Below are 26,885 nucleotides of genomic sequence, written 5' to 3'. Positions count from 1 at the left end.
GAGACATAGGCATCAATTTGACCAGCTAACGCTTAGCGTAGGCTTGTGTGTTACACATCACACTGACAACATGAGGAACCTTGGGGTAATTTTGATCCTTGTTGTCCTTTTACCTGCACATTAGAGATATTACGAGGACTTCTACTTGTGAAATATAGCGAAGATTCGTCCCATCCTGTCTGTGGCTGATTCTGAAATCCTGATTCATGCATTTGTTTCTTCTAGATTGGACTAGTGAAATGTTCTATTTTCTGGTTTACTGTAGTCCAACATTAGGGGTCTCCAATTGGTTCAAAATGCTGCTGCCAGACTTTTGACAGAAAGCAGAAAGTTTGACGACATTACACCCATTTTGGCATCACTGGCTTCCTGTCCCTGTGAGATCAGATTTTAAGGTTCTGCTACTAGCCTATAAAATTGTTCACAGACTGGCACTTGCCTACCTAGCTGACCTAATTAAACCCTATGTACCGGTCCGGGCTTTGTGTTCTCAGGGTGTAGACACTCTGTGTCCCTAGGGTAAATAAAAAGTGTGCAGGTCACAGAGCTTTCTCTTATTGTGCCCTGTTCTGTGGAATGATCTCCCTGCATCAATAAAACAGTCAGATTCTGTAGAGATTTTCAAATCCAGACTTGGTATGGCTAACATACTGGCATAGTATACTATGCGTTCTACCCTTTTAAATAAATTTTATTAGTAAAGAGAGTGGTCACGGTCTCAACTATATCTAAAGTCTGGGTCTTTTAGTGAAGCTTAGGTCAGTGGCTTAATACTGACAAATGATCCTGTATTTGTTGTCTTTCTGATGCCTGATTCTGTTTTTCTCTCTCTCTCTCTCTCTGTTTGAAACTTTAACAAAGATTTTCTAAATCCTCATAGTCAAATGCAAATAGTGGAGTTTTTAGATTCTGTGTTTTGTATGGGATTGTATCCTGTGATAACACATCCAAGCAGGATTACTATGAACACATCAACACTCACTGACAATATATTAACAAATGTTATTGTTGGTAATTTAATGGGTGGGTTACTTATTAGTGACATCAGTGATCACTTGCCTGTCTTTGTTGCTTACAATTCCTTAGGACCAAGGTAGCTTAGCCGCCGTTAGATCCCCCCTGGCAGATCCCGAGCAGTTGGGAAAGCAGGCTGACTGGGTGACTGTGAGGAGGAAGCGTAGCCCTAAACAGAAGCCCGTGTACCGCCAACCCGTTCACATCTCTAACCGTTTTTCCCCACTCGACGACACACCCGCCGAGGATCAAACTCTGGTTATTGGCGACTCTGTTGAGAAATGTGAAGTTAGCGACACCAGCAACCATAGTCAATTGTCTTCCGGGGGCCAGAGCAGGCGACATTGAAGGAAATTTGAAACTGCTGGCTAAGGCTAAGCGTAAATTTGGTAAGATTGTAATTCACGTCGGCAGTAATGACACCCGGTTACGCCAATCGGAGGTCACTAAATTAACATTAAATCGGTGTGTAACTTTGCAAAAACAATGTCGGACTCTGTAGTTTTCTCTGGGCCCCCCCCAATCGGACCGGGAGTGACATGTTTAGCCGCATGTTCTCCTTGAATTGCTGGCTGTCTGAGTGGTGTCCAAAAAATGAAGTGGGCTTCATAGATAATTGGCAAAGCTTCTGGGGAAAACCTGGTCTTGTTAGGAGAGACGGCATCCATCCCACTTTGGATGGAGCAGCTCTCATTTCTAGAAATCTGGCCAATTTTTTAAATCCTCCAAACTGTGACTATCCAGGGTTGGGACCAGGAAGCAGAGTTGTAGTCTTACACACCTCTCTGCCTCTCTCCCCTGCCATCCCCATTACCCCATCCCCGTAGAGACGGTGCCTGCTCCCAGACCACCAATAACCAGCAAAAATCTATTTAAGCATAAAAATTCAAAAAGAAAAAATAATATAGCACCTTCAACTGCACCACAGACTAAAACAGTTAAATGTGGTCTATTAAACATTAGGTCTCTCTCTAAGTCCCTGTTGGTAAATGATATAATAATTGATCAACATATTGATTTATTCTGCCTAACAGAAACCTGGTTACAGCAGGATGAATATGTTAGTTTAAATGAGTCAACACCCCCGTGTCACACTAACTGTCAGAATGCTCGTAGCACGGGCCGGGGCGAAGGATTAGCAGCAATCTTCCATTCCAGCTTATTAATTAATCAAAAACCCAGACAGAGCTTTTCATTTGAAAGCTTGTCTCTTAGTCTTGTCCATCCAAATTGGAAGTCCCAAAAACCAGTTTTATTTGTTATTATCTATCGTCCACTGGTCGTTACTGTGAGTTTCTCTGTGAATTTCAGACCTTTGTCTGACTTAGTGCTTAGCTCAGAATAAGATAATTATAGTGGGCGATTTTACACATCCACACAGATGCTGAGAATGACAGCCCAACACTGCATTTAATCTATTATTAGACTCTATATGGCTTGCTAAAAAAGTAAATGAGTCCACCCAAACTTAATCATATCTTAGATCTTGTTCTGACTTATGGTATGGAAAATAGAAGACTTAACAGTATTCCCTGAAAACTCCCTTCTGTCTGATCATTTCTTAATAACATTTACATTTACTCTGATGACTACCCAGCAGTGGGGAATAAGTTTCATTACACTAGAAGTCTTTCAGAAAGCGCTGTAACTAGGTTTAAGGATATGAGTCCTTCTTTATGTTCTCTAATGCCATATACCAACACAGTGCGAGTAGCTACCTAAACTCTTGAAGGGAGATAGAGTATCTCGTCAATAGTTTTACATCCTCATTGAAGACAACTTTGGATGCTGTAGCTCCTCTGAAAAAGAGAGCTTTAAATCAGAAGTGTCTGACCTCCGTGGTATAACTCACAAACTCGTAGCTTAAAGCAGATACCCGTAAGTTGGAGAGGAAATGGCGTCTCACTAATTTAGAAGATCTTCACTTAGCCTGAAAAAGAGTCTGTTGCTCTATAAAAAAGCCCTCCGTAAAGCTAGGACATCTTTCTACTCATCACTAATTGAAGAAAATAAGAACAACCCCAGGTTTCTTTTCAGCACTGTAGCCAGGCTGACAAAGAGTCAGAGCTCTATTGAGCTGAATATTCCATTAACTTTAACTAGTAATGACTTCATGACTTTCTTTGCTAACAAAATTTTAACTATTAGAGAAAAAATTACTCATAATCATCCCAAAGACGTATCGTTATCTTTGGCTGCTTTCAGTGATGCCGGTATTTGGTTAGACTCTTTCTCTCCGATTGTTCTGTCTGAGTTATTTTCATTAGTTACTTCATCCAAACCATCAACATGTTTATTAGACCCCATTCCTACCAGGCTGCTCAAGGAAGCCCTACCATTATTTAATGCTTCGATCTTAAATATGATCAATCTATCTTTGTTAGTTGGCTATGTACCACAGGTTTTTAAGGTGGCAGTAATTAAAACCATTACTTAAAAAGCCATCACTGACCCAGCTATCTTAGCTAATTATATCTCCAATCTCCAACCTTCCTTTTCTCTCAAAAATTCTTGAAAGGGTAGTTGTAAAACAGCTAACTGATCATCTGCAGAGGAATGGTCTATTTGAAGAGTTTCAGTCAGGTGTTAGAATTCATCATAGTACAGAAACAGCATTAGGGAAGGTTACAAATGATCTTCTTATGGCCTCGGACAGTGGACTCATCTCTGTGCTTGTTCTGTTAGACCTCAGTGCTGCTTTTGATACTGTTGACCATAAAATTTTATTACAGAGATTAGAGCATGCCATAGGTATTAAAGGCACTGCGCTGCGGTGGTTTGAATCATATTTGTCTAATAGATTACAATTTGTTCATGTAAATGGGGAATCTTCTTCACAGACTAAAGTTAATTATGGAGTTCCACAAGGTTCTGTGCTAGGACCAATTTTATTCACTTTATACATGCTTCCTTTAGGCAGTATTATTAGACGGTATTGCTTAAATTTTCATTGTTTACGCAGATGATACCCAGCTTTATCTATCCATGAAGCCAGAGGACCACACCCAATTAGCTAAACTGCAGGATTGTCTTACAGACATAAAGACATGGATGACCTCTAATTTCCTGCTTTTAAACTCAGATAAATCTGAAGTTATTGTACTTGGCCCCACAAATCTTAGAAACATGGTGCCTAACCAGATCCTTACTCTGGATGGCATTACCCTGACCTCTAGTAATACTGTGAGAAATCTTGGAGTCATTTTTGATCGGATATGTCATTCAAAGCGCATATTAAACAAATATGTAGGACTGCTTTTTTGCATTTACGCAATATCTCTAAAATCAGAAGGTCTTGTCTCAGAGTGATGCTGAAAAACTAATTCATGCATTTATTTCCTCTAGGCTGGACTATTGTAATTCATTATTATCAGGTTGTCCTAAAGTTCCCTAAAAAGCCTTCAGTTAATTCAAAATGCTGCAGCTAGAGTACTGACGGGGACTAGAAGGAGAGAGCATATCTCACCCATATGGCCTCTCTTCATTGGCTTCCTGTAATTCTAGAATAGAATTTAAAATTCTTCTCTTACTTAAAGGTTTTGAATAATCAGGTCCCATCTTATCTTAGGGACCCTCGTAGTACCATATCACCCCAATAGAGCGCTTCGCTCTCAGACAGCAGGCTTACTTGTAGTTCCTAGGGTTTGTAAGAGTAGAATGGGAGGCAGAGCCTTCAGCTTTCAGGCTCCTCTCCTGTGGAACCAGCTCCCAATTCAGATCAGGGAGACAGACACCCTCGCTACTTTTAAGATTAGGCTTAAAACTTTCCTTTTTGCTAAAGCTTAGTTAGGGCTTGGATCAGGTGACCCTAAACCATCCCTTAGTTATGCTGCTATAGACGTAGACTGCTGGGGGTTCCCATGATGCACTGTTTCTTTCTCTGTTTTGCTCTGTAGGCACCACTCTGCATTTAATCATTAGTGATCGATCTCTGCTCCCCTCCACAGCATGTCTTTTCCTGGTTCTCTCCCTCAGCCCAACCAGTCCCAGCAGAAGACTGCCCCTCCCTGAGCCTGGTTCTGCTGGAGGTTTACTTCCTGTTAAAAGGGAGTTTTCCTTCCCACTGTAGCCAAGGTGCTTGCTCACAAGGGGTCGTTTTGACTTGGGTTTTACATAATTATTGTATGGCCTTGCCTTACAATATAAAAGCGCCTTGGGGCAACTGTTTGTTGTGATTGGCGCAATAAAAAAAACTGATTGATTGATTGATAGTTGACAAAACTGATCATATTGAAATTACGAATTTCAAAAAGAAAATGACATAGGAAACTATGACAAAAAAGAAAATATTATTGATTGTGTTGCTAACCCTTTAACCTATATTTGAAACTGCGAGATTCCTTCCAAAATGAAATAGCTTAAGTAATACCGCTGTTCAAATCTGTTGACAAACATGCTTTTTCAAACTACAGGCTTCATTGGTGGTAATTGATTTTGTGGAACATATTATAAATGCAATTGAAAACAAGCAATATACTGTAGAGTTTTTTTTTTTTTTTCAACTTACAGAAAGCACTTGATATCATAGATCACACCTTATTACTGGATAAATTATGGAAGTATGGTATCAGAGGATTAGCTCACGACTGGATAGCACGTTGGTGGGATAAATTCTGAATTTTGGAAGTGCACTTGTGGGGTGCTCTAGGGCTTAGTCCTTGTGCTTTTGTTGTTTCTTTTACATATTAATGACATATGTTTGGCTTCTAAGTTTGTGAGTTGCATTTAATTTCCTGATGACACAACTGTGTTTTGTAGTGGGAATCATTTGGGAGAGGTTCTGGACATGATGGAGAGGGAACTACAATTGTTTAAACAGTGGTTTAATTTTCCAGTTTCTAACAACTTTCCAGGCTTGTGGTATTCATCTTTGTGGTAAAATGAGGCAATAAAGGAAAAAATGAATAAAGTTGATCACTAATATATGAAGATTCAGGCTAAAGATTCAACAATACAAAGTAATAATGCAACCTATGATTATTTTCAAAATTTTTCAAAATCAATTAATTGATCAATTATTTTCTCAATTAGTCTGTTAGTTATTGTATCCATGAAATGTCAAAAAATGTTGAAAAATGTTGATCTGTATTATCCAGAGCCCAGATGATGCCTTCAAATGTCCTGTTTTGTCCACAGCCCAGAGATATTCAGTTTACTGCCAGATAGGAGTAAAGCAGCAAATTCTCACATTTTTAGAAGCTAAAATCTAATATGTTAGATATTTAAAAAGAAAAACAACTCAAAATGATTAATCAATTACCCAAATAATTGTTGATTCATTTTAGTTGATAAGCCATTGATTAATCACTGCAGCGCCATAATAACAAAAGATTTCAAAGTTTAACAGTGTTGTGCAAATTGTGAAAACAGATGAGACTATTCTTGCAGAGCAATAAATTATAATTTTTAAAATTCTGATCATATTAATTTAGGACATTAGACATATGGATTGGATTTATTGGATTGCTATGGTTTATTGGGTAAAAAATAATAAAAATAGATCAAACAATTCACAAATATATATAAGAACTCAGTGAGCTAATAGTAATTAAATTAAGGTAATATAGCTGTCTACTGCTAAAGCCCCAGTCACACTGTGAACTGATAAAGGAAACATATGAAGAACTGATAATATAAATTTGTGTTCATTTTTGTCTGAAAAAAGTCCTTTTCCCATCTGCAAAATGAGTTCCTTGACAGCTGATGTCTGCCAAGTTCATCAGAAAGTTTGTGCGTGTTCAAAACAAGCTTTCCTGCTGCCTGACGTTTGTTTTGTCCTCTGCTTGTCTTTTATTTGTCCTGCAGCTGTCCGATGGTTTATTCTCAGCTTCTGATTGCCAAAGCTCCAACACAAGCAGAGAATGGATGTTGCAGCCAACATCTCTCTCTCTCCTCTCTCTCTCTCTCTCCTCTCTCTCTCTCTCCTCTCTCTCTCTCTCTCTCTCTCCCTCTCTCCCAGATACGAGGCATGGTGGAGTTGTTTGATGTCCTGATGTATAAACAGTGAGGAAATATGACATCATGCTTTCAGACCAGGGCAAACTCCGCTCAAACCTAGCATATTTTCCATTACATCCCAGCTTCACAGGAGACTCACAAATTTGCCAATGGACAAAATATTTAAATACGTAACTAATCCTTTTGTTCTGTCAGTGTGTTCAGAGTGTGGCACAGCCTTAACAATTTGGTTAATGTTAGCCGAAAAATACTAAAACAGGCTGGCTCTGTCTAATTTGTCCAAATCAGGGAGAATGTCAGATTGTCGTCCCCACAGGCCTCCACACCTCCTCTAGCTGTCCTCACAGCATGCTGATGCCAAGCCTCGGTCAATGAAGGGCAAAGCTCCTGCTTCCAGCAGCCAAGTTGTTGCTTTGCTTTTCATCTTCTGTTTATTGCTTGCAAGGCGAGTGCTCACCTTTGTCTACAAACCAAAAAAATAATAATAATAATTGCTTTCAACTTAAAAGGTCCAGACTTGATATTGTCCAGGTTGTTCAAAACAGAAGCATGAGCTGTTTCAAATAATTGGTTCACACCAGCAGCAGCCATGTTGGTTGTTGAGCAGGTTATGTCCAGGGATATGCATTAGAAATATTAAGCAATATATGAAAGTGAAAAAGTAACTGAACTAACCCTCTGCCATCCTGCAGGTTGTGTACGAGGTGGTCACAGATGATTGGCTGACATATGTGGAGGGCGTCTGTGTCATCTGGTTCACCATCGAGGTGATGCTACGCGTCATCTTCTGCCCTGACAAGGCAGAGTTTTTCCGTAGTTGCCCTCAACATCATAGACTTTGTGGGCCATTGTCCCCTTTTACCTGGAGGTGGCGCTGAGTGGCCTCTCTTCCAAAACAGCCAAAGACGTGCTCAGCTTCCTGCGTGTGGTGCGATTTGTCCGTATCCTGCGTATATTCAAGCTGACCCGCCACTTTGTTGGTCTGCGGGTTCTGGGCCACACTCTGCGGGCGAGTACCAATGAGTTTCTTCTGCTCATCATCTTCCTGGCGCTGGGCGTCCTCATCTTCGCTACCATGATCTACTATGCCGAACGCATTGGTGCTTCTCCAGATGATCCAACAGCTTCTGCCCACACCAACTTTAAAAACATCCCCATTGGCTTTTGGTGGGCTGTGGTGACAATGACAACATTGGGCTATGGTGATATGTATCCTGTGACGTGGTCAGGAATGCTGGTGGGGGCCCTGTGTGCCTTGGCTGGTGTGCTAACCATTGCCATGCCGGTACCCGTCATTGTCAACAACTTTGGCATGTACTACTCCCTTGCCATGGCCAAGCAGAAGCTTCCCAAAAAAAGAAACAAGCACATTCCACGAGCACCACAACCAGGAAGCCCCAACTACTGCAAACCAGATGCCCTTGCTATGGCAACTGCCTCACCACATCACCTGATGGGCAACGTACTTGGGCCTGGAATGGTGGGCTCCGGGAGCATGATGGGTACTGGAGACTGTCCACTCGCACAGGAGGAGATCATTGAGATCAACAGAGCAGGTGAGAGGGACCAGTCACTTGGGTTATATAATAATAATGAAAGGCATCAGAAGACTATTGCATACCCTGTGTGTATGTGAGACACATCACAGTACACAGTACAAATGTACAAGTTAATATACAAACATACAACCCCAGTTCCAGTAAAGTTGGGGCATTGTGTGAAATGTAAATACAAACAGAATACAATGATTTGCAAATCCTCTTCAACCTATATGTAATCGAATACACCACAAAGACAAGATATTTAATGTTCAAAGTGATAAATTTTATTGTTTGGGAACTGAGGACATTAATTGTTGAACCTTTGTAGGTGGAATTCTTTCCCATTCTTGCTTGGATTTTCTAAATCCAATCAAAAATGGGAAAATGTCACTGATTAACTGATTCCATCTGCTCAAAGTGATATTAATCAGTGAAATCACCTGGTGGAGTCAGTGGCTGCAAAGAAAACCTGCACCCTCTTGGCCCTTTCTGGAACAAGTTGCCCACCCCTGCTTTAGTTCATCCATCAAGGCATGTTTGTTGTCAAGGTGCACAAAAAGGGTGTTATTCAGACCATGTTTTCCTTGACCTTGACCTTTCAGCTTTCACCAGACTGCTCCAAAATCTAATCACCTCCAGATATCTATCCAAATAATATCCCCACCAAGTTTGATCCATCTAGACTTCCTGGTTGTTGAGATATACAAAAGAAGTATTTGACCAAATGCCCCCAAAATCGAATTACTTCTCGATTTCTATCGAAGAAGTATTTCCACCAAATTTGAAGGAAATCCATCTGGCCATTTTTGACACACATGTGCCAGTGAAAGCAATATCCTGCTATCACTGCTTCACCGATGTGCAGAGTAACAAACAAATTTCAAACAATAATGTGTACAGAAGGTGCAAAGTTACTTGGCTGCTCACATGTAAAACAGCCAAGACTCAGAGTAACATTTTGTTTGCTAAAAGTACAGAAGAAAAATCATTCATCCATTGGAATTGCCTTGTCCTGATGGGGGTCGTGGTGGGTGCAGGAGCCAATGGAGCCAAAGTGTTCTTGAGGCAAGTCACCGAACTTTTGCTCTTTTATCAAACTGTAAACCTCATAAAAATGAGTTGCAGGAAGATCAGCCTGCACAGGCTGGTGGAATAGTTTGATATAGCAGAACGAGGTTTTACAGCAGGAGTGTTTTGAACATTAATCTAAATGCAGTTATCAGTACTTTTACAGTACTACAGTTTATTTGCTGGTACAGCAGAATGTAAAATTGTGACATGTGTGCATGTCATGTTATGTGTCTACTGTCAGCAGTTTGAGTTTTACTTTTGACTGCTGTTGTTTCACTATCATGTCTGAGTTCACAGAAGTAGGAATGAAACGGTTATTGGAGACAGTAAATTACACTGAATTGTACAGAAATGTGCTCAGAATTGTCAACACTAATCTCATTTATTTAGTAAAACTGCCCTGGGTGTTAAATACCATTACTTGGTTTTGAAGAGTCCTGATTGGGAAGATAATCCTCTCCAATCACAAGCACTGAACCCTGAATCTCCTATAGAGTTGTTGTGGGTGCCTTGGTGGCTTCCGTCATTAGTCTCTTTCACAGCCTGCTCTACATGTGCCATAATCTTAAATTTTAATGATGTGACACTTGAAATCCACTCCAGAACTTTTATCTGATTCCTCATCTGATTTCGATGTAATTTCCCTCACATTAAATCTGCAATTTTTATTTTATAGTTTTTGCTATTTGCTTTCAACTTTAAGAAGATGTGAAGGAAAGCCAAAATAACAATAGTGATGAAAAGTTACACACTGTAGATTTGTAACAGGATTATGGTTAGGTTAATGTTATGTTTGGGGTTAAATTTAATATTGGGGTTAAAGCTAGATTTTAGGGATTAAGATTAGGTATGGGGTTAGGTTTGGGTTTGAGGTTACATTTGGGATTATGGTTAAATTTGGGGTTAAAATTCAAATTGGGTTTAAGGCTAGATTTGGTTACAAAATGGAGTATGGATTTCAGATTAATTTTGGAGTTAAAGTTAAATTGGGGTTAACTGTTGTTTTGAGATTAGCTCAAATTGTGGTGTGAAGATTAGTTTTTGGTTTAGGTTACTTTTGGGATTGTGGCTAGGATTGGGGTTAAATCTAGATTTGTGATTCAGACTCAATTTGGGGTTAAGGCTAGGTATGGGGTTAAGATTAGTCTTGAGTTTTGGGCTAAAGTTAAATTTGGGTTTAAGAGTAGGTTTGGAATTACATCTAGGTGTGCTATTAAGATTAGGTTTTGGTTTGAGGTTATATTTGGCATTACAGTATAGGACTAAAACTAAATTTGGGATTAAGGCTAGGTTTGGGATTCAGGATTTGCATTTGATTAAAATTATATTCTGTCTTTTGGTTTGCATTTGTAATTATGTCTATATTAGGAGTTAAATTTAAATTTGGGATTAAGGCCATGTTTCAGATTTAGGATAGATTTGCAGTTAAAGTTTGGTTTGGATTTGAGATAACGTGGTATTAAGGTAAATGTTTAGGATTATAGCTAGGTTTGGGATTAAGATTAGGTTCAGGTTTGAAGTTATGTTTGGGATTATGACTACGCGTGGTGTCAAAATTCCTTCTGGAGTTATGGCTCAGTATGGTATTAAGGCTAGCCTTTGGGTTTGAGGTCAAATTTGGGGCTAAAATCATGTTTTGGGGGGAAGCACGGCGGCTTAGTGGTTAGCACTGTTGCCTCACAGCAAGAAGGTCGTGGGTTCAATTCCTGTGGCCTTTCTGTGTGGAGTTTGGATGTTCTCCCCGTGTTTGCGTGGGTTTCCTCCGGGTGCTCCGGTTTCCTCCCACATCCAAGGACATGCGGGCTAGGTGGATTGGACTCTTTAAAATTGTCCGTAGGTGTGTGTGTGGGTGTGTCTGTGTTTGTTTGTCTATTGGTGGCCCTGCGACAGACTGGCGTCCTGTCCTGGGTGTACCCCGCCTCGCGCTCTATGACTGCTGGGATAGGCTCCAGCCCCCCGCAACCCTTAATTAGACTAAGTGTTGTGTAGGCCGCCAGAAGAGGAGGTACTGCTGGCCCACCACCAGAGGGCGCCCTGCCTGAAGTGCAGGCTTCAGGCAAGAGAGGGCGCTGCCGCAGCTGTCACCCATCTCCACTTCATCAATCCACTCCATAAAAGCCGGACGTCATCTCCACCTCGCTGCCGAGATATCATCTACCGGTGAAGGTAATTGTCTCTGCTGATTTAAACATTGAGTAATAATCTGAACTTCTTTGCAGCCGTATTCCTGTGGCGTTTCCTTATCTGTGGGATTGGCATAAAGTGTGATCAGCGGCGTCGCTTCACACTCCAGCCAGATAAGTGATTTAACAGGAGCTGCACGAGTGTGTGATTAGAGGTGGAGGTGACTTTCCACCTTCTGACTGTTTTTGTTACTGGGTGTGCACACCCCCACATCTCACTGTTTGTGCTCCTCGCCAGCAGTACCAGATCCGACAGTCGGGGACGGTGATCACCTGGGAATTCGGGACTTGGCGGCTCCAGTATTCACCAGGCTTGGTGGCGGTGGAAATCGTGTGGTTCCGGCTCTTCTCGGAAGAGACGTCTTCTATCCTCGAGCCTGCCCACACGTCACCTTTGTGTATTGACTGCTATCAGATTCTGTGATTGTCTGTATAATCGTTGTGCACATTCACAACATTAAATTGTTACCTTTGGGCTCATCTATTGACCGTTCATTTGCGCCCCCTGTTGTGGGTCCGTGTCACTACACTTTCCCCAACAGGATGTCTCGGCCAATGTCATGGATCCCGAGGGGCGTCAACCATCTCTTGGACAGCCAATGGAAGAGCAGGCTGCACAGGCGTCGGCTGGAGGCGTGATTGGTGAGTTGCAGCACATCCTCACCGCCTTTACCGCTTGGCTGGACCCGATGACCGAGCAAAACATCATCCTTAATCGCAGGATGGAGGCTCTCACCGCGCAGGTGGAAGCGCGTGCTCAGGGCGCTGCTGCAGCTCCTCCTCCTGCCGACCCGGTGCCGAATACAGACATTCCAATGGTCATTCAACAACCCCTCCACCATCCCCTGAAGCATACATAAGCCCCCCAGAGGAGGTTGTGTGGAGACGTGCGCGGACTTTCTTATGCAGTGTTCGCTTGTCTTTGCACAGCGTCCCGTGGTGTACGCGTCTGACGCCAGTAAGGTGGCTTACGTGATTAATTTGCTTCGAGGTAAGGCACGCGCTTGGGCTACAGCGCTTTGGGAGCAAAGTTCACGGCTCCTTGCCTCTTATACTGGGTTGTGAGGGAGCTCAGAACTGTTTTTGATCACCCTAATAGAGGCGAAACCGCGTCTACCGTGCTGCTGTCAATGAGACAGGGGCGCTGGAGCGCAGCCGAATATGCAATCAACTTCCGCATCACGGCTGCGAGATCCGGCTGGAACATGACTGCACTCCGCACCGCCTTCATAAACGGACTGTCGTCGGTCCTGAAGGAGCACCTGGTGGCTAAGGAGGTACCGCGGGATTTGGCTGAGCTTATCGATTTGGTTATACGATTGGACAATCGGTTAGAAGAACACCGACGGGAGCGAGGCGAAGGGCATGGTCAGGCACAAGCCGTCCCTCTTCCTCCCGGGTCCGAAAGGGAGCCGTCTTCCCCACGCTCCACAGCCACAGCGCTCCGTGTGGCTACAGCTCCCCCTGCTGACGATGCTAGGGACACGAGCAGGGCCACATTCAGACAGAGGAGGCTGGTCCGCGGGGAGTGCTTTGTCTACGGCTCGAGTGAGCATCAGCAGAGAGACTGCCTCAAACGGTCAAAACACAAACGCCCGCCCTTAGAGACTGGGCTGAGGGGGGGTCAAAACATTCACGTGGGTCATACACATCTTTCAACACGACTCCCAGTTACAATCCTGACCGGGATTTTAACCCTTCAAGCCCCAGCACTGGTGGACACGGGGTCAGAAGGGAATCTGCTGGACAGCAGATGGGCAAGGGAGGTAGGGCTCCCTCTGGTGGCGCTTTCTTCACCAGTGAAGGTGCGAGCACTAGATGGCACTCTTCTCCCTTTTATCACACACAAGACATTACCTGTAACCCTGGTAGTGTCTGGGAATCACCGGGAGGAGATTGAGTTTTTTGTGACTACTTCTACCTCCTGCGTGATTTTGGGCTTCCCATGGATGATTAAACACAATCCCCGGATTGATTGGCCGTCTGGGGTTGTGGCTCAGTGGAGCGAAACCTGCCACCGGAATTGTTTAGGATCCTCGGTTCCTCCCGGTGTAAATGCTAATGAGGAGGTTAAAGTCCCTCCCAATCTGACGGCGATGCCAGTTGAGTACCACGATCTTGCTGACGTCTTCAGCAAGGATCTGGCGCTCACCCTTCCCCCGCACCGTCCGTACGATTGTGCCATTGATTTGGTCCCGGGCGTTGAGTTCCTGTCCAGCAGGCTGTACAATCTCTCACGTCCTGAGCGCGAATCAATGGAGACCTACATCCGGGACTCATTAGCTGCCGGCTGATCCAGAATTCAACCTCCCCGATGGGTGCAGGTTTCTTTTTTGTGGGCAAGAAAGATGGCGGACTCCGTCCATGCATTGATTACAGGGGGCTGAACGACATAACGGTTCGTAATCAATACCCTTTACCCCTGTTGGATTCAGTGTTCACGCCCCTGCATGGAGCCCAAATTTTCACCAAACTGGACCTTAGGAATGTGTATCACCTGGTTCGGATCCGGAAGGGAGACGAATGGAAGACGGCATTTAACACCCCATTAGGTCATTTTGAGTACCTGGTCATGCCGTTCAGCCTCACTAACGCCCCTGCGATGTTCCAAGCTTTGGTAAACGACGTCTTGCGGGACTTCCTGCACCGATTCGTCTTCGTATATCTGGATGACATACTCATCTTTTCCCCGGACCCTGAGACTCATGTCCAGCATGTACGTCAGGTCCTGCAGCGGTTGTTGGAGAACCGGCTGTTTGTGAAGGGCGAGAAGTGTGAGTTCCACCGCACCTCTTTGTCCTTCCTGGGGTTTATCATCTCCTCCAACTCCGTCGCCCCTGATCTGGCCAAGGTTACGGTGGTGAGAGATTGGCCCCAACCAACAAGCCGTAGGAAGCTGCAACAGTTCCTCGGCTTTGCAAATTTCTACAGGAGGTTCATTAAGGGCTACAGTCAGGTAGTTAGCCCCGTGACAGCCCTGACCTCTCCAAAAGTCCCCTTCACCTGGTCGGATCGGTGCAAAGCCACATTCAAGGAGTTGAAATGCCGGTTCTCGTCTGCACCAGTTCTGGTGCAGCCCGACCCTAGCCGCCAGTTTGTGGTTGAAGTGGACGCCTCTGACTCAGGGATAGGAGCCGTGCTATCCCAGAGCGGAGAGACCGATAAGGTTCTTCACCCGTGTGCCTACTTTTCTCGCAGGTTGACCCCAGCTGAACGGAACTCTGACGTCGGCAATCGAGAACTCCTTGCGGTGAAAGAGGCTCTTGAGGAGTGGAGACACCTGTTGGAGGGAGCGTCTGTGCCGTTCACAGTTTTCACTGACCATCGGAACCTGGAGTATATCAGGACCACCAAGCGGCTGAACACCAGGCAAGCCCGCTGGTCACTGTTCTTCGGGCATTTTGACTTCCGGATCACCTATCGCCCTGGGACCAAGAACCAGAGATTGGATGCCTTGTCCCGGGTACACGAAGATGAAGTCAAGATGGAGCTGTCGGATCCACCGGAGTCCATCATTCCTGAGTCCACTATCGTGGCCACCCTCACCTGGGACGTGGAGAAGACCGTCCGGGAGGCCCTGGCACGGAGCCCGGACCCAGGAACCGGTCCGAAGAACCGTTTATACGTCCCACCAGAGGCCAGAGCTGCAGTCTTGGACTTCTGTCACGGTTCCAAGCTCTCCTGTCATCCGGGGGTGCGAAGGACCGTGGCAGTTGTCCGGCAGCGCTTCTGGTGGGCGTCTATGGAGGCCGACGTCCGGGAGTATGTCCAGGCCTGTACCACCTGTGCCAGAGGCAAGGCAGACCACACGAAGACACAAGGACGTCTGCAGCCTCTACCGGTGCCTCGTCGCCCCTGGTCCCACATTGGCCTGGACTTTGTCACGGGTCTCCCACCGTCCCAGGGCATGATGACCATCTTCACGATAGTGGACCGATTCTCCAAGGTGGCCCACTTCGTGGCCCTCCCGAAGCTCCCAACGGCCCACGAGACAGCAGACCTCCTGGTCCGCCACGTCGTGCGTCTGCATGGGATACCAGCGGACATCGTCTCGGACCGTGGTCCTCAGTTCTCCTCACAGGTGTGGACGAGTTTCTGCAGGGAACTGGGGGCCAGCGTGAGCTTCTCGTCCGGGTATCATCCTCAGACGAATGGACAGGCAGAGCGGGCCAAACAAGAACTTGAACAGGCCCTCCGCTGTGTCACGTCCGCGCACCCATCAGCCTGGAGTGACCATCTGGCCTGGATCGAGTATGCCCATAACAGCCAGGTATCCTCTGCCACTGGCCTCTCCCCGTTCGAAGTGTGTCTGGGGTATCAGCCCCACTGTTCCCCGTGGTGGAGGGAGAGGTCGGTGTGCCCTTGGTCCAGGCCCACCTGCGAAGATTGCTACGGGTGTGGCGCACCGCCCGCTCTGCCTTGTTGAAGGCCCGGACGAGGGCTAAGGCCCATGCAGACCGCCGGCGTTCCCCGGCCCCTGCTTACCAGCCCGGGCAGGAGGTATGGCTATCAACGAAGGACATCCCCTTACAAGTGGATTCCCCTAAGCTGAAGGAACGTTACAGCGGACCATTCCAGATCCTCAAAGTCCTCAGTCCGGCCGCAGTGAAGCTGAAGCTACCAGCTTCACTGCGGATCCACCCGGTCTTTCATGTCTCATGTGTCAAGCCATACCACACTTCCACCCTCTGCACTCCTGGACCGGCACCGCCTCCTGCCCGGATCATCGACGGGGAGCCTGCATGGACAGTGTGCAGGCTCCTGGACGTCCGTCGTAAGGGCCGGGGGTTTCAGTATTTCGTGGACTGGGAGGGGTATGGACCAGAGGAACGCTCCTGGGTGAAGAGGAGCTTCATCCTGGACCCGGCCCTCCTGGCTGACTTCTACCACCGTCACCCGAACAAGCCTGGTCGGGCACCAGGAGGCGCCCGTTGAGGGGGGGGTCCTGTTGTGTGGGCCGCCAGAAGAAGAGGTACTGCTGGCCCACCACCAGAGGGCGCCCTGCCTGAAGTGCTGGCTTCAAGCAAGAGAGGGCGCTGCCGCCATGGACACAGCCGGGGGTGACAGCTGTCACTCATCAACTCATGACAGCTGTCACCCATCTCCACTTCATCAATCCACTCCATAAAAGCCAGACGTCATCTCCACCTCGCTGCCGAGATATCTTACCTGTGAAGGTAATTGTCTCTGCTGACTTAAACATTGAGTAGTAATCTGAACTTCTTTGCAGCCGTATTCCTGTGGCGTTTCCTTATCTGTGGGATTGGTGTAAAGTGTGATCAGCGACGGCTTCGCTTCACACTCCAGCCAGATAAGTGATTTAACAGGAGCTGCACGAGTGTGTGATTAGAGGTGGAGGTGACTTTCCACCTTCTGACTGTTTTTGTTACTGGGTGTGCACACACCCACATCTCACTGTTTGTGCTCCTCGCCAGCAGTACCAGATCCAACAGTCGGGGACGGTGATCACCTGGGAATTCGGGACTTGGCGGCTCCAGTATTCACCAGGTTCGGTGGCGGTGGAAATCGTGTGGTTCCGGCTCTTCTCAGAACAGACGTCTTCTATCCTCGAGCCTGCCCACACTTCACCTTTGTGTATTGACTGCTATCAGATTCTGTGATTGCCTGTATAATCGTTGTGCACATTCACAACATTAAATTGTTACCTTTGGGCTCATCTATTGACCGTTCATTTGCGCCCCCTGTTGTGGGTCCGTGTCACTACACTTTCCCCAACACTAAGCGGTGGAAGATGAATGAATCATGTTTTGGGTTTGAGGTCACATTAGAAGTTCATGTTAGTTTTGACATTATTGGCGTTTAGGTGTGTTGTAGTGTTAAAGACTGTGATTTGGGATTGAAAACATGTCTCCTGAAAATTATGAAAACCTCTCTGTTTGTGTGTCCACTTTGCTTCATCATTTTAGTCATGTGATCAGAATAGCGCACTAATATTCCTTTACACCTCTGTCTCTCTCTTTCTGCTCATTCTGTCATTGCTTCCACTCTTCCTCTATTTTACCCTCTTTCTTTTTTGCCTTTTTACATCATATTAATTCCCTTTCAACTCCCAACTTTTTGTCTTCTGTTTCTCATCTCTCCTGCTTTCATCCCTCCTCACCACCACCACTTCAGTTCTCTTTTGCATTTTTATTGCTTTCACGCTCTCGACCTTATCTCAACAGTTCAAACTCTTGCTTTTCCTTTTCGCTTCTGGTTTTTAATCTTCCTTTTGTCTCCCTACTGTCTCTCGACTTTTCCTTCTGCTATTTTCCAATTTTTTTTATCTTTTAAAAACAGTCCTCTTCTCTGTTCCCCAATTAAAATATTTCAACATTGCTGTCGTTTCAGAATCCTTTTTCTTCCTCTTCTCTACTTATATTTTCTTTCTTGTTCCTTCCTGCTACTCTTGCTTCTTTTCACCTTCTGTTTTACCCCAGCAAAGCAGTGACGTAGAGGGTGTGTGTGTGTGTGTGTGTGTGTGTGTGTGTGTGTGTGTGTGTGTGTGTGTGTGTGTGTGTGTGTGTGTGTGTGTGTGTGTGTGTGTGTGTAAATGATAACTCAAAAACTGATGAATGCAGTTCCTTCAAACTTGGTGGCAATGTTAATTGGATAGATAGTCAGTGGTGATTAGAATTTGGGGTGCGCAAAGTGCAAAGTAATGAAAAAGATGGTCCAAAGAAAAAAAATCCCTTGTATATCTCAACAATCAAGAAGCCAAGATGGATTTTTTTTATGCATATATTTATCAGCAAAATATTTGTGATTGATATGAATGAGGCAGCACATGGCTCAGTGGTTAACACCACCGCCTCACAGCAAGAAGGTCATGGGATCACATCCCACCTGGTCCTTTCTGTGTGGAGTTTGCATGTTCTCCCTGTGTTCACATGGGTTCTCTCCAGGTTTCCTCCCACTTCCAAAAACATACAGGTTAGGTGAATTGGTGACTCTAAATTGACCGTTGGTGTGACTGTGTTTGTTTGTGTGTGTGGACCTGCGACAGACTGGCATCCAGTCCAGGCTGCACCCCTCCTCACACACTATGAATGCTGGGATAGTATCACTTGATTGGAGTAAGCAGGTACAGAAAATAAAACAATGGTATGAATGACTAGTCTACATCATGATCATATATTGATCAGCAAAATATTTGCAACCATATCCTAAAGTGATTGAATGAATAAATGAATTTATTTATTTATCTGGCACGCAAATCAACAATAAGAAAAACTCATAGCAAAACAACTCAACAATGTACCCGTGTTACCGAAAGGGTGTGGGCAGAAGCAAATCTTATAAATATCCGCACCTTATACTATAAAAATAAGAAATATACAAACACATATATACGAGGTCTATTAGAAAAGTATCCGACCTTATTATTTTTTTCAAAAGCCACATGGATTTGAATCATCTGTGATTGCCTCAGCCAAGCTTGAACCTTCGTGCGCATGCATGAGTTTTTTCACGCCTGTCGGTTGCGTCATTCGCCTGTGAACAGGCTTTGAGTGAGGAGTGGTCCACCCCTCTCGTCGTTTTTTTCATTGTTTAGGAATGGCTCAGAGACTGCCACTTTGCTTGATCAAAATTTTTTCAGAAACTGTGAGGGACATCAAAGTGGACACCATTCGAGAAATTCAGATGGTTTTTGGTGAAAATTTTATGGGCTTCAAAGAGATTACGGAGTGTTACTGTCGCTTTAAGGATGGCCCAGAGCGACTGGTGGTGTGCCGCGCTCCGAAGCCACCATCGACAGGCTGAGCGACCATTTCATTTCCAAACGGATGGCTGTATGGATCCGTGACCATCGTGGGCAATTTCTCTGGTTATCACAAGAGCTGGACATCAACCATTTTCTGGCAGATTTCACTTTTAACAAGAGATTTTGTCATGGAAAGCCAAGCGGAGGCTTCGCGCATCACGATGGATTCGCTACTGGAGCGAGACAAAACCACCTCCGTTTTGGTCTCACAGGACGGCTTTGAGATGGAGTTCAGACAGCTGTCGGTGGTTTTTCAGTCGAGTGATTATCCGAGAAATTGTGGATGTGCCTGAACATTCCAGAACATGTCCTGTGAGGCTTCATCACGGCGTTGCTTTGTGCCATGCGGCGCCGCGACACGCGGAATTCCTCTGCACGTCTGTCTCAATGTGCTGAAAAATTGCTGATGTCCATGTCTTTTCACAATTCCTGTGCTAGCCAGATGACATCCCGGATAAAACACAGCGTCCAGTTTGGAAATGAACACACATTCCACTGTTACAAGAGTTTGTGTCATGGAAAGAGGAGCGGAGGCTTCGCGCATCGCAGTGGTGCTGCATGGCGCAAAGCAACGCCGTGATGAAGCCTCACGGGACATGTTCTGGCATATCCAGGCACATCCACAATTTCTCGGATAATCACTCAACTGAAAATCCACCGACAGCTGTCTGAACGCCATCTCACAGCCATCCTGTGAGACCAAAACGGAGGTGGTTTTGTCTCGCTCCAGTAGCGAATCCATCGTGATGCACAAAGCCTCTGCTCGGCTTTCCATGACAAAATCTCTTGTTAAAAGTGAAATCTGCCGGAAAATGGTTAATGTCCAGCTCTTGTGATAACCAGAGAAATTGCACACGATGGTCACGGATCCATACAGCCATCCGTTTAGAAATGAAATGGTCGCTCAGCCTGTCGATGGCGGCTTCAGAGTGCGGCACACCAGCAGTCGCTCTGGGCCGTCCTTAAAGTGACAGTAACACTCTCTTTGAAGCCCATAAAATTTTCACCAAAAACCATCTGAATTTCTCGAATGGTGTCCACTTTGATGTCCCTCACAGTTTCTGAAAACATTTTGATCAAGAATGAAAAAAACGACGAGAGGGGTGGACCACTCCTCACTCAAAGCCTGCTCACAGGTGAATGATGCAACCGACAGGCGTGAAAAAACTCACACATGCGCACGAAGGTTCAAGCTTGGCTGACGCAATCACACGTGATTCAAATCCATATGGTTTTTGAAAAAAATAATAAGGTCGGATACTTTTCTAATAGACCTCGTACATACTGTACATGCACACTTAAACACAATTACATAAATACATATATATAAATATATATATATATATATATATATATATATATATATATATATATATATATATATATATATATATATATATATATATATATATACACACACACAGAAGTCACCCAGAAGTGATATAATGAAATGATACATAATCAAAAGCACATTACAGACATATGTATATTTATGTGTACATTTCTATCGTGGTATGTAGAGTACGTAGGGGATCCTCTGACACCTTTCATTGTTCTCAACATTAACCCTGTCCTCCTGTTCCCTGTTCCCTGTCCTCCATCCCGTTAGACTCCAAACAGAACGGCGACGCCGCTGCCAGCGCAGCCGCCCTGGCCAACGAGGACTGTCCCACCATCGACCAGGTCCTCGGAGACGAGCGTAGTCCAGCCACAGGAGGTCTCGGCTCCACCACCAGCCGCGAACGTTACCCACATGACCGGGCCTGCTTCCTCCTGAGCGCCGGGGAGTTCCAGCGCACAACAGACGGAAACGTCCGGAAAGGTAGGCAGGCGGGAGGATGACGACGACGGAAAATTGAAAGAATAGGAGGAGGAGCAGAGGGAGGGCAGGACCGGAGTGACAGCAGTAGGTTGTCGCTTGGCGCATGGCCTTGATTGACATGCTGTGAGAGGATGCACAAATGTTCATGTAGAACCTGAATATGCACCAACATACACAAGTAAAGAAAGTGAATCCAAACTGAAAGCACGACGGGTTTCTCACATTTTAGTAGCAGTAGAGCTTATAAACACTATTCTTAACATTTCAAAATCAATTTTTGACAACACGGTAAAACTGAACATCCACAACATGTTTCATCTGCATCCTGCTGATAAAACATAAAACACAAACAGCTCAGCATCACCACATGCCTTGCTGACGTTTGACCTTTAATATCAAGATCCACAGATCAAAGTCCAATCAATTACACTGATATGTAATTTAATGAGCCTCATAAATCTAGTGGTGCAGCAGCCTCTTATCCTGACTGTGTACCGCAGTGGTACTGCAGGTTCTGCTGCAGCGCTCTCAGCTGCAACACAAACGCATCACCTCTCAAAATATGAAAGACAGCCACAGTCTGCATGAGTTCAGCTCATTAGAGACTCACAGGCTCAAACATGTCCAATCACACACAATGCCAAGCTAGAGGAGTGCTCACAGAGTGTATGTTATCAATGTGAACAATAACCAAGAAGCATGCGATTAAAAGTCTCTATGATGTCATAAGGGAAGAATGATAGGGCAGAGATCAAGGAAAGATTTATTTCGCAGAACATGAAATTTAAAAAGAGGATACTTTTATTGTCACAAGATAAGGCAGGCACTTAAAGTAAATTAAAGAACATATCAAACCTAAAAAAAAAAAGCTCCAAAATTTTTCTCTTAAGGCTCGAATACCAACTGGTTCCAAAAAGCATTTCCAAAATCAATCCGCTACTATTTGAGTTACCTTGTACATAGACAGATGGGGTGACCACATGACTTCTGCCTAAGGAATTCTTCTTTAAAAATAAAATAAATATAAATCTGCTTCACGCCTTTATTCAAATTCAAGAAAATTGAGGATAAACAGAAACAAATATATAAAAAAATCAAAAATTTTATTCCCAAAACAGCGTCAACAAGTCAGAAAACACAAAACTTTCGTACACTAACATTCAGTGTTTTTTATCTGCATGCATGTTTTTTGTTGCTGTAAAGCCTTGAAGCATTTCAGGATCAAACTGTGAATTAAATTGTGGAGGCTGGGAAGACATATGTGTGTGTTTGTATTTCTGTCTTCATCACAACCTGTTTGAGTTTTAGACCTAATTACTGGACACCTCCTTTGGTCCCTGCCTCAGTACATTGGACTCCAAATGACCACATGAGTGAGGGTTAGACTACTTGTAGCGCTAAGGTTAGGACTGGGTTTAGGTATGGTTTACAGACATGGTCATATTTTCAAATTCTGCATGCAGGCAGTAATATTTATCAGTTGGAGCTCAGCCTAGCAAGTTAAGCCATATCTGGAAGACCTCATGGAGACATGAGGTCTCTGGATGGAGGTGTTTTGAATGATTGGAAAAAGATAAAGAACCAAGTCTTTAGAGTTCTGGTGCTTTTGGTCTTTAATGTATGGTTGGGATCCCTGGATGCTAACCAGTAATATGAGATGATGACTGGATGTCTTTGGTAAAAGGTTTCTCCAGAGAATCCTTGGGTAACACTGCAGTGACTTTGTGTCAAACAAACAATTACTTAGGGAGACTGAGATGAGACATACTACTTGCACTGTGAGGGAACATCAGCCAAGATACTAGAGCCATGTGGTGAGCTTCTCTGGGCATGAAACAGTGCTCCAGTGCCTTAGCACCAAAGATAAAGTCCATATCTTACCTGGCTGTGACATATAGATGACTACTTTCATTAAGATAGTGATGGATGTTGATTTATCTGGGTGATTTAAGTAGCAAGATAAAGCAAAAAATAACTTGCACATAAGTGTGAAGTTGAGCATCATAAACCCACTTTCTGTTTTGTGCCAGGGATCATATCTACTGCCTGCAGACCACAAGCCTGAAACCAGTTTTGGTTGCAATGTGTGATCCGGTCTATATGAGCAAAGTAGGAGCTCTGTCTGCATTCTTGGCATTACATCAGATCTGTTTCCAGTGGGTGTTGGACTCCACCAGGACTGCCCCTTGTCATCAATCCTGTTTATAATGTTCATGGACAAGATTTCAAGGCTTCAAGGCAAGGATTTCAGGGACCAGAGGGTGTCCAGTTTGATGACCTCACAGTTGCATTTCTGCTTTTTGCAGATGATGTGGTTCTTTTGACTTTATCAGGTAGTGACCTCCAATGTGCACTGAGCAGGTTTGAGGCCGAAGGTGAAGCAACTGGGATGAGATTCAGCACCTCCAAATCTGAGATCATGGTCCTCTGTCAGAAAAGGGTGGGTTGCCCCCTCTGGATCAAGGGAGAGTTACTGCCGCAAGTCTGATCGTTTGAGTCATTCCCGTCAATGGATCATCTTGTTCCACAGCGGGCCGCTTTGTGCTTCAAGTTAAAACACTCACAGTTCCTCATCTGCTCTGAACATTTCAGTCTGCACGCAATGAAATTCCTATGATCCAAAAACAATCAAATAAAATAAAATAAAGTGAAAATAGCCAGTTCTACCTTTGTATGGAGTGGAGAATCTGCACCCATGTCTGCATGCACGCTTGTCAATATACAGTAGTGTTCAGAATAATAGTAGTGCTATGTGACTAAAAAGATTAATCCAGGTTTTGAGTATATTTCTTATTGTTACATAGGAAACAAGGTACCAGTAGATTCAGTAGATTCTCACAAATCCAACAAGACCAGACATTCATGATATGCACACTCTTAAGGCTATGAAATTGGGCTATTAGTAAAAAAAAAAAGTAGAAAAGGGGGTGTTCACAATAATAGTAGCATCTGCTGTTGATGCTACAAAACTATTATGTTCAAACTGCTTTTTTAGCAATCCTGTGAATCACTAAAGTTTTCATGATTTCTTCACATCTGCGAGGCATGGAGTCAACCAATTTGTGGCATCTTTCAGCTGTTATTCCACTCCAAGATTCCTTAACAACATTCCACAATTCATTCACATTTCTTGGTTTTGCTTCAGAAACAGCTTCTTTGATATCACCCCACAAGTTCTCAATTGGATTTAGGTCCGGGGATTGGGCAGGGCACTCCAAAACATTAATTTTGTTGGTTTGGAACCAAGATTTTGGGGTTACTGTCTTGTTGATACACCCATTTCAAGGGCATGTCCTCTTCAGCATAAGGCAACATGACCTCTTCAAGTATTTTGACATATCCAAACTGGTCCATGATACCTGGTATGTGATATATCGGCCCAACACCATAGTAGGAGAAACATGCCCATATCATGATGCTTGCACCACCATGCTTCACTGTCTTCACTGTGAACTGTGGCTTGAATTCAGAGTTTGGGGGTCGTCTCACAAACTGTCTGTGGCCCTTGGACCCAAAAAGAACAATTTTACTCTCATCAGTCCACAAAATATTCCTCCATTTCTCTTTAGGCCAGTTAATGTGTTCTTTGGCAAATTGTAACCTCTTCTGCACGTCTTTTATTTAACAGAGGGACTTTGCGGGGGGTTCTTGCAAATAAATTAGCTTCACACAGGCGTCTACTAACTGTCACAGCGCTTACAGGTAACTCCAGACTGTCTTTGATCATCCTGGAGCTGATCAATGGGTGAGCCTATGCCATTTTTGTTATTCTTCTATCCATTTTGATGGTTGTTTTCCATTTTCTTAAACGCATCTGTTTTTTTGTTGGTTTTTTTTGTCCATTTTAAAGCATTGGAGATCATTGTAGATGAACAGCCTATAATTTTTTGCACCTGCATATAAGTTTTCCCCTCTCCAATCAACTTTTTAATCAAACTACGCTGTTCTTCTGAACAATGACTTGAACGTCCCATTTTCCTCAGGCTTTCAAAGAGAAAAGCATGTTCAACAGGTGCTGGCTTTATCCTTAAATACGGGACACCTGATTCACACCTGGTTGTTCCAAAAAATGGACGAATTCACTGACTGAATGCCACAGTACTATTATTGTGAACACCCCCTTTTCTACTTTTTTTTACTAATAGCCCAATTTCATAGCCTTAAGAGTGTGCATATCATGAATGCTTGGTCTTGTTGGATTTGTGAGAATCTACTCAATCTACTGGTACCTTGTTTCCCATGTAACAATAAGAAATATACTCAAAACCTGGATTAATCTTTTTAGTCACATAGCACTACTATTATTCTGAACACTACTGTAAGTTTCTGTGTAGGCTCTCAGTTGTCCAGGTGGTTTCCATAGTAGAGAAGCTTGAATCTTCGACTGGACTGGGTTGCTTGACGTGAGGACTATAGCAGTCTTCCTATAGCAGTCGGCCTCTCGGTAGGAGGGGTCTGGTTAGGTTAAAAACTCCAGCTTTTGTTGGCTTCTGGTTTATTCTTCTCTACAAGAGTCAAGACAGAAGTCAGACTACCAGAGCAAGAATTTTAGCTGAGGAAGCTTCTGTGATTTGAAGCAAAACGTCCTCACGTCAAGCAACCCAGTCCAGTCGAAGATTCAAGCTTCTCTACTACTGTAAATGTTTCCACATGCCAATGGAAAAAGATTCTGCTGGTGAGAATAACCTTTATGACACCGAAAACACGGTGCAGCTCTGACCCGATCCACTCGATGGAAACAGGTATGTCAGTAGCCTGTAAAAAATTCATATATTAATCCATAAATTAATAGGACAAGATAATGGTTCCGGAGCTAATGCCACTTCCTCCTTCTTCTTGTCCAATGTCAGTACGCAGGGAAGTTCCTGGCTTTTAGTGGCGCACAGTTCAAAATCCGAATATTTGTCTCTTCAAGAACTGCGCACCAGAAAAGGATAAATTTCAAACTGTTTAATTTTAGTCTTAAATATTCATGAAAACATGGCATTACGTGTCATCTACACTTTAAGCTCCTATCCTCACCTATGGTCATAAACTTTGGATAATGACTGAACAAACAAGACTGCGGATACAAATGGCAGAAATGAGATTCCTCCACTGGGTATCTGGGCTTACACTCCTGGACAGGATAAGAAGCTCGGCTATCTGGGAAGGACTCAGAGTAGAGCCGCTGCTTCTTTGTATTGAAAGGAGTCAGCTGAGGTGGTTCGGACACCTGGTGAGGATGCTCCCTGGTCGTTTCCCAAGGGAGGACTTCCAGGCACATCCAACTGGGATGAGGCCCCGGGGAAGACCCAGGACACAGGGCACGCTGGAGAAATTATATCCCCTACCTGGCTTGGGAACGGCTTGGGATTCCCTGGGATGACTTACAGGGCTTGTCCAAGGACAGGAAGTGTTGGCTGAGCTGCTTGCTCTGCTGCCACCATGACTTGGACCTGGATAAGTGACTGAAACTGGATGAATGAATAAATGAATGTGCCACTTAAGAGGACTAAAAAGCACTTACAACCCAGCTTTAGTACTCTATG

General features: G+C 44.3%; 1 protein-coding gene across 1 annotated transcript in view; it reads left to right on the top strand.

Annotated features, from left to right (window-relative positions):
- Positions 1-26,885, top strand: part of LOC117528749 (potassium voltage-gated channel subfamily C member 3-like) — a 74,021-nt gene that overhangs the window by 9,575 nt on the left and 37,561 nt on the right. Inside the window, 4 exon segments of the mRNA XM_034191381.1 lie at positions 7,665-7,790; positions 7,792-7,812; positions 7,814-8,528; positions 21,142-21,354. Coding sequence (XP_034047272.1) covers positions 7,665-7,790; positions 7,792-7,812; positions 7,814-8,528; positions 21,142-21,354 — 1,075 coding nt within the window.

Source organism: Thalassophryne amazonica, chromosome 16, assembly GCF_902500255.1.
Source record: "Thalassophryne amazonica chromosome 16, fThaAma1.1, whole genome shotgun sequence".
In the NCBI taxonomy this organism is placed as follows: Eukaryota; Metazoa; Chordata; class Actinopteri; order Batrachoidiformes; family Batrachoididae; genus Thalassophryne; species Thalassophryne amazonica.
The sequence above is the reverse complement of the archived record's forward strand: the minus strand, read 5'-3'. Positions and strand labels throughout refer to the sequence as shown.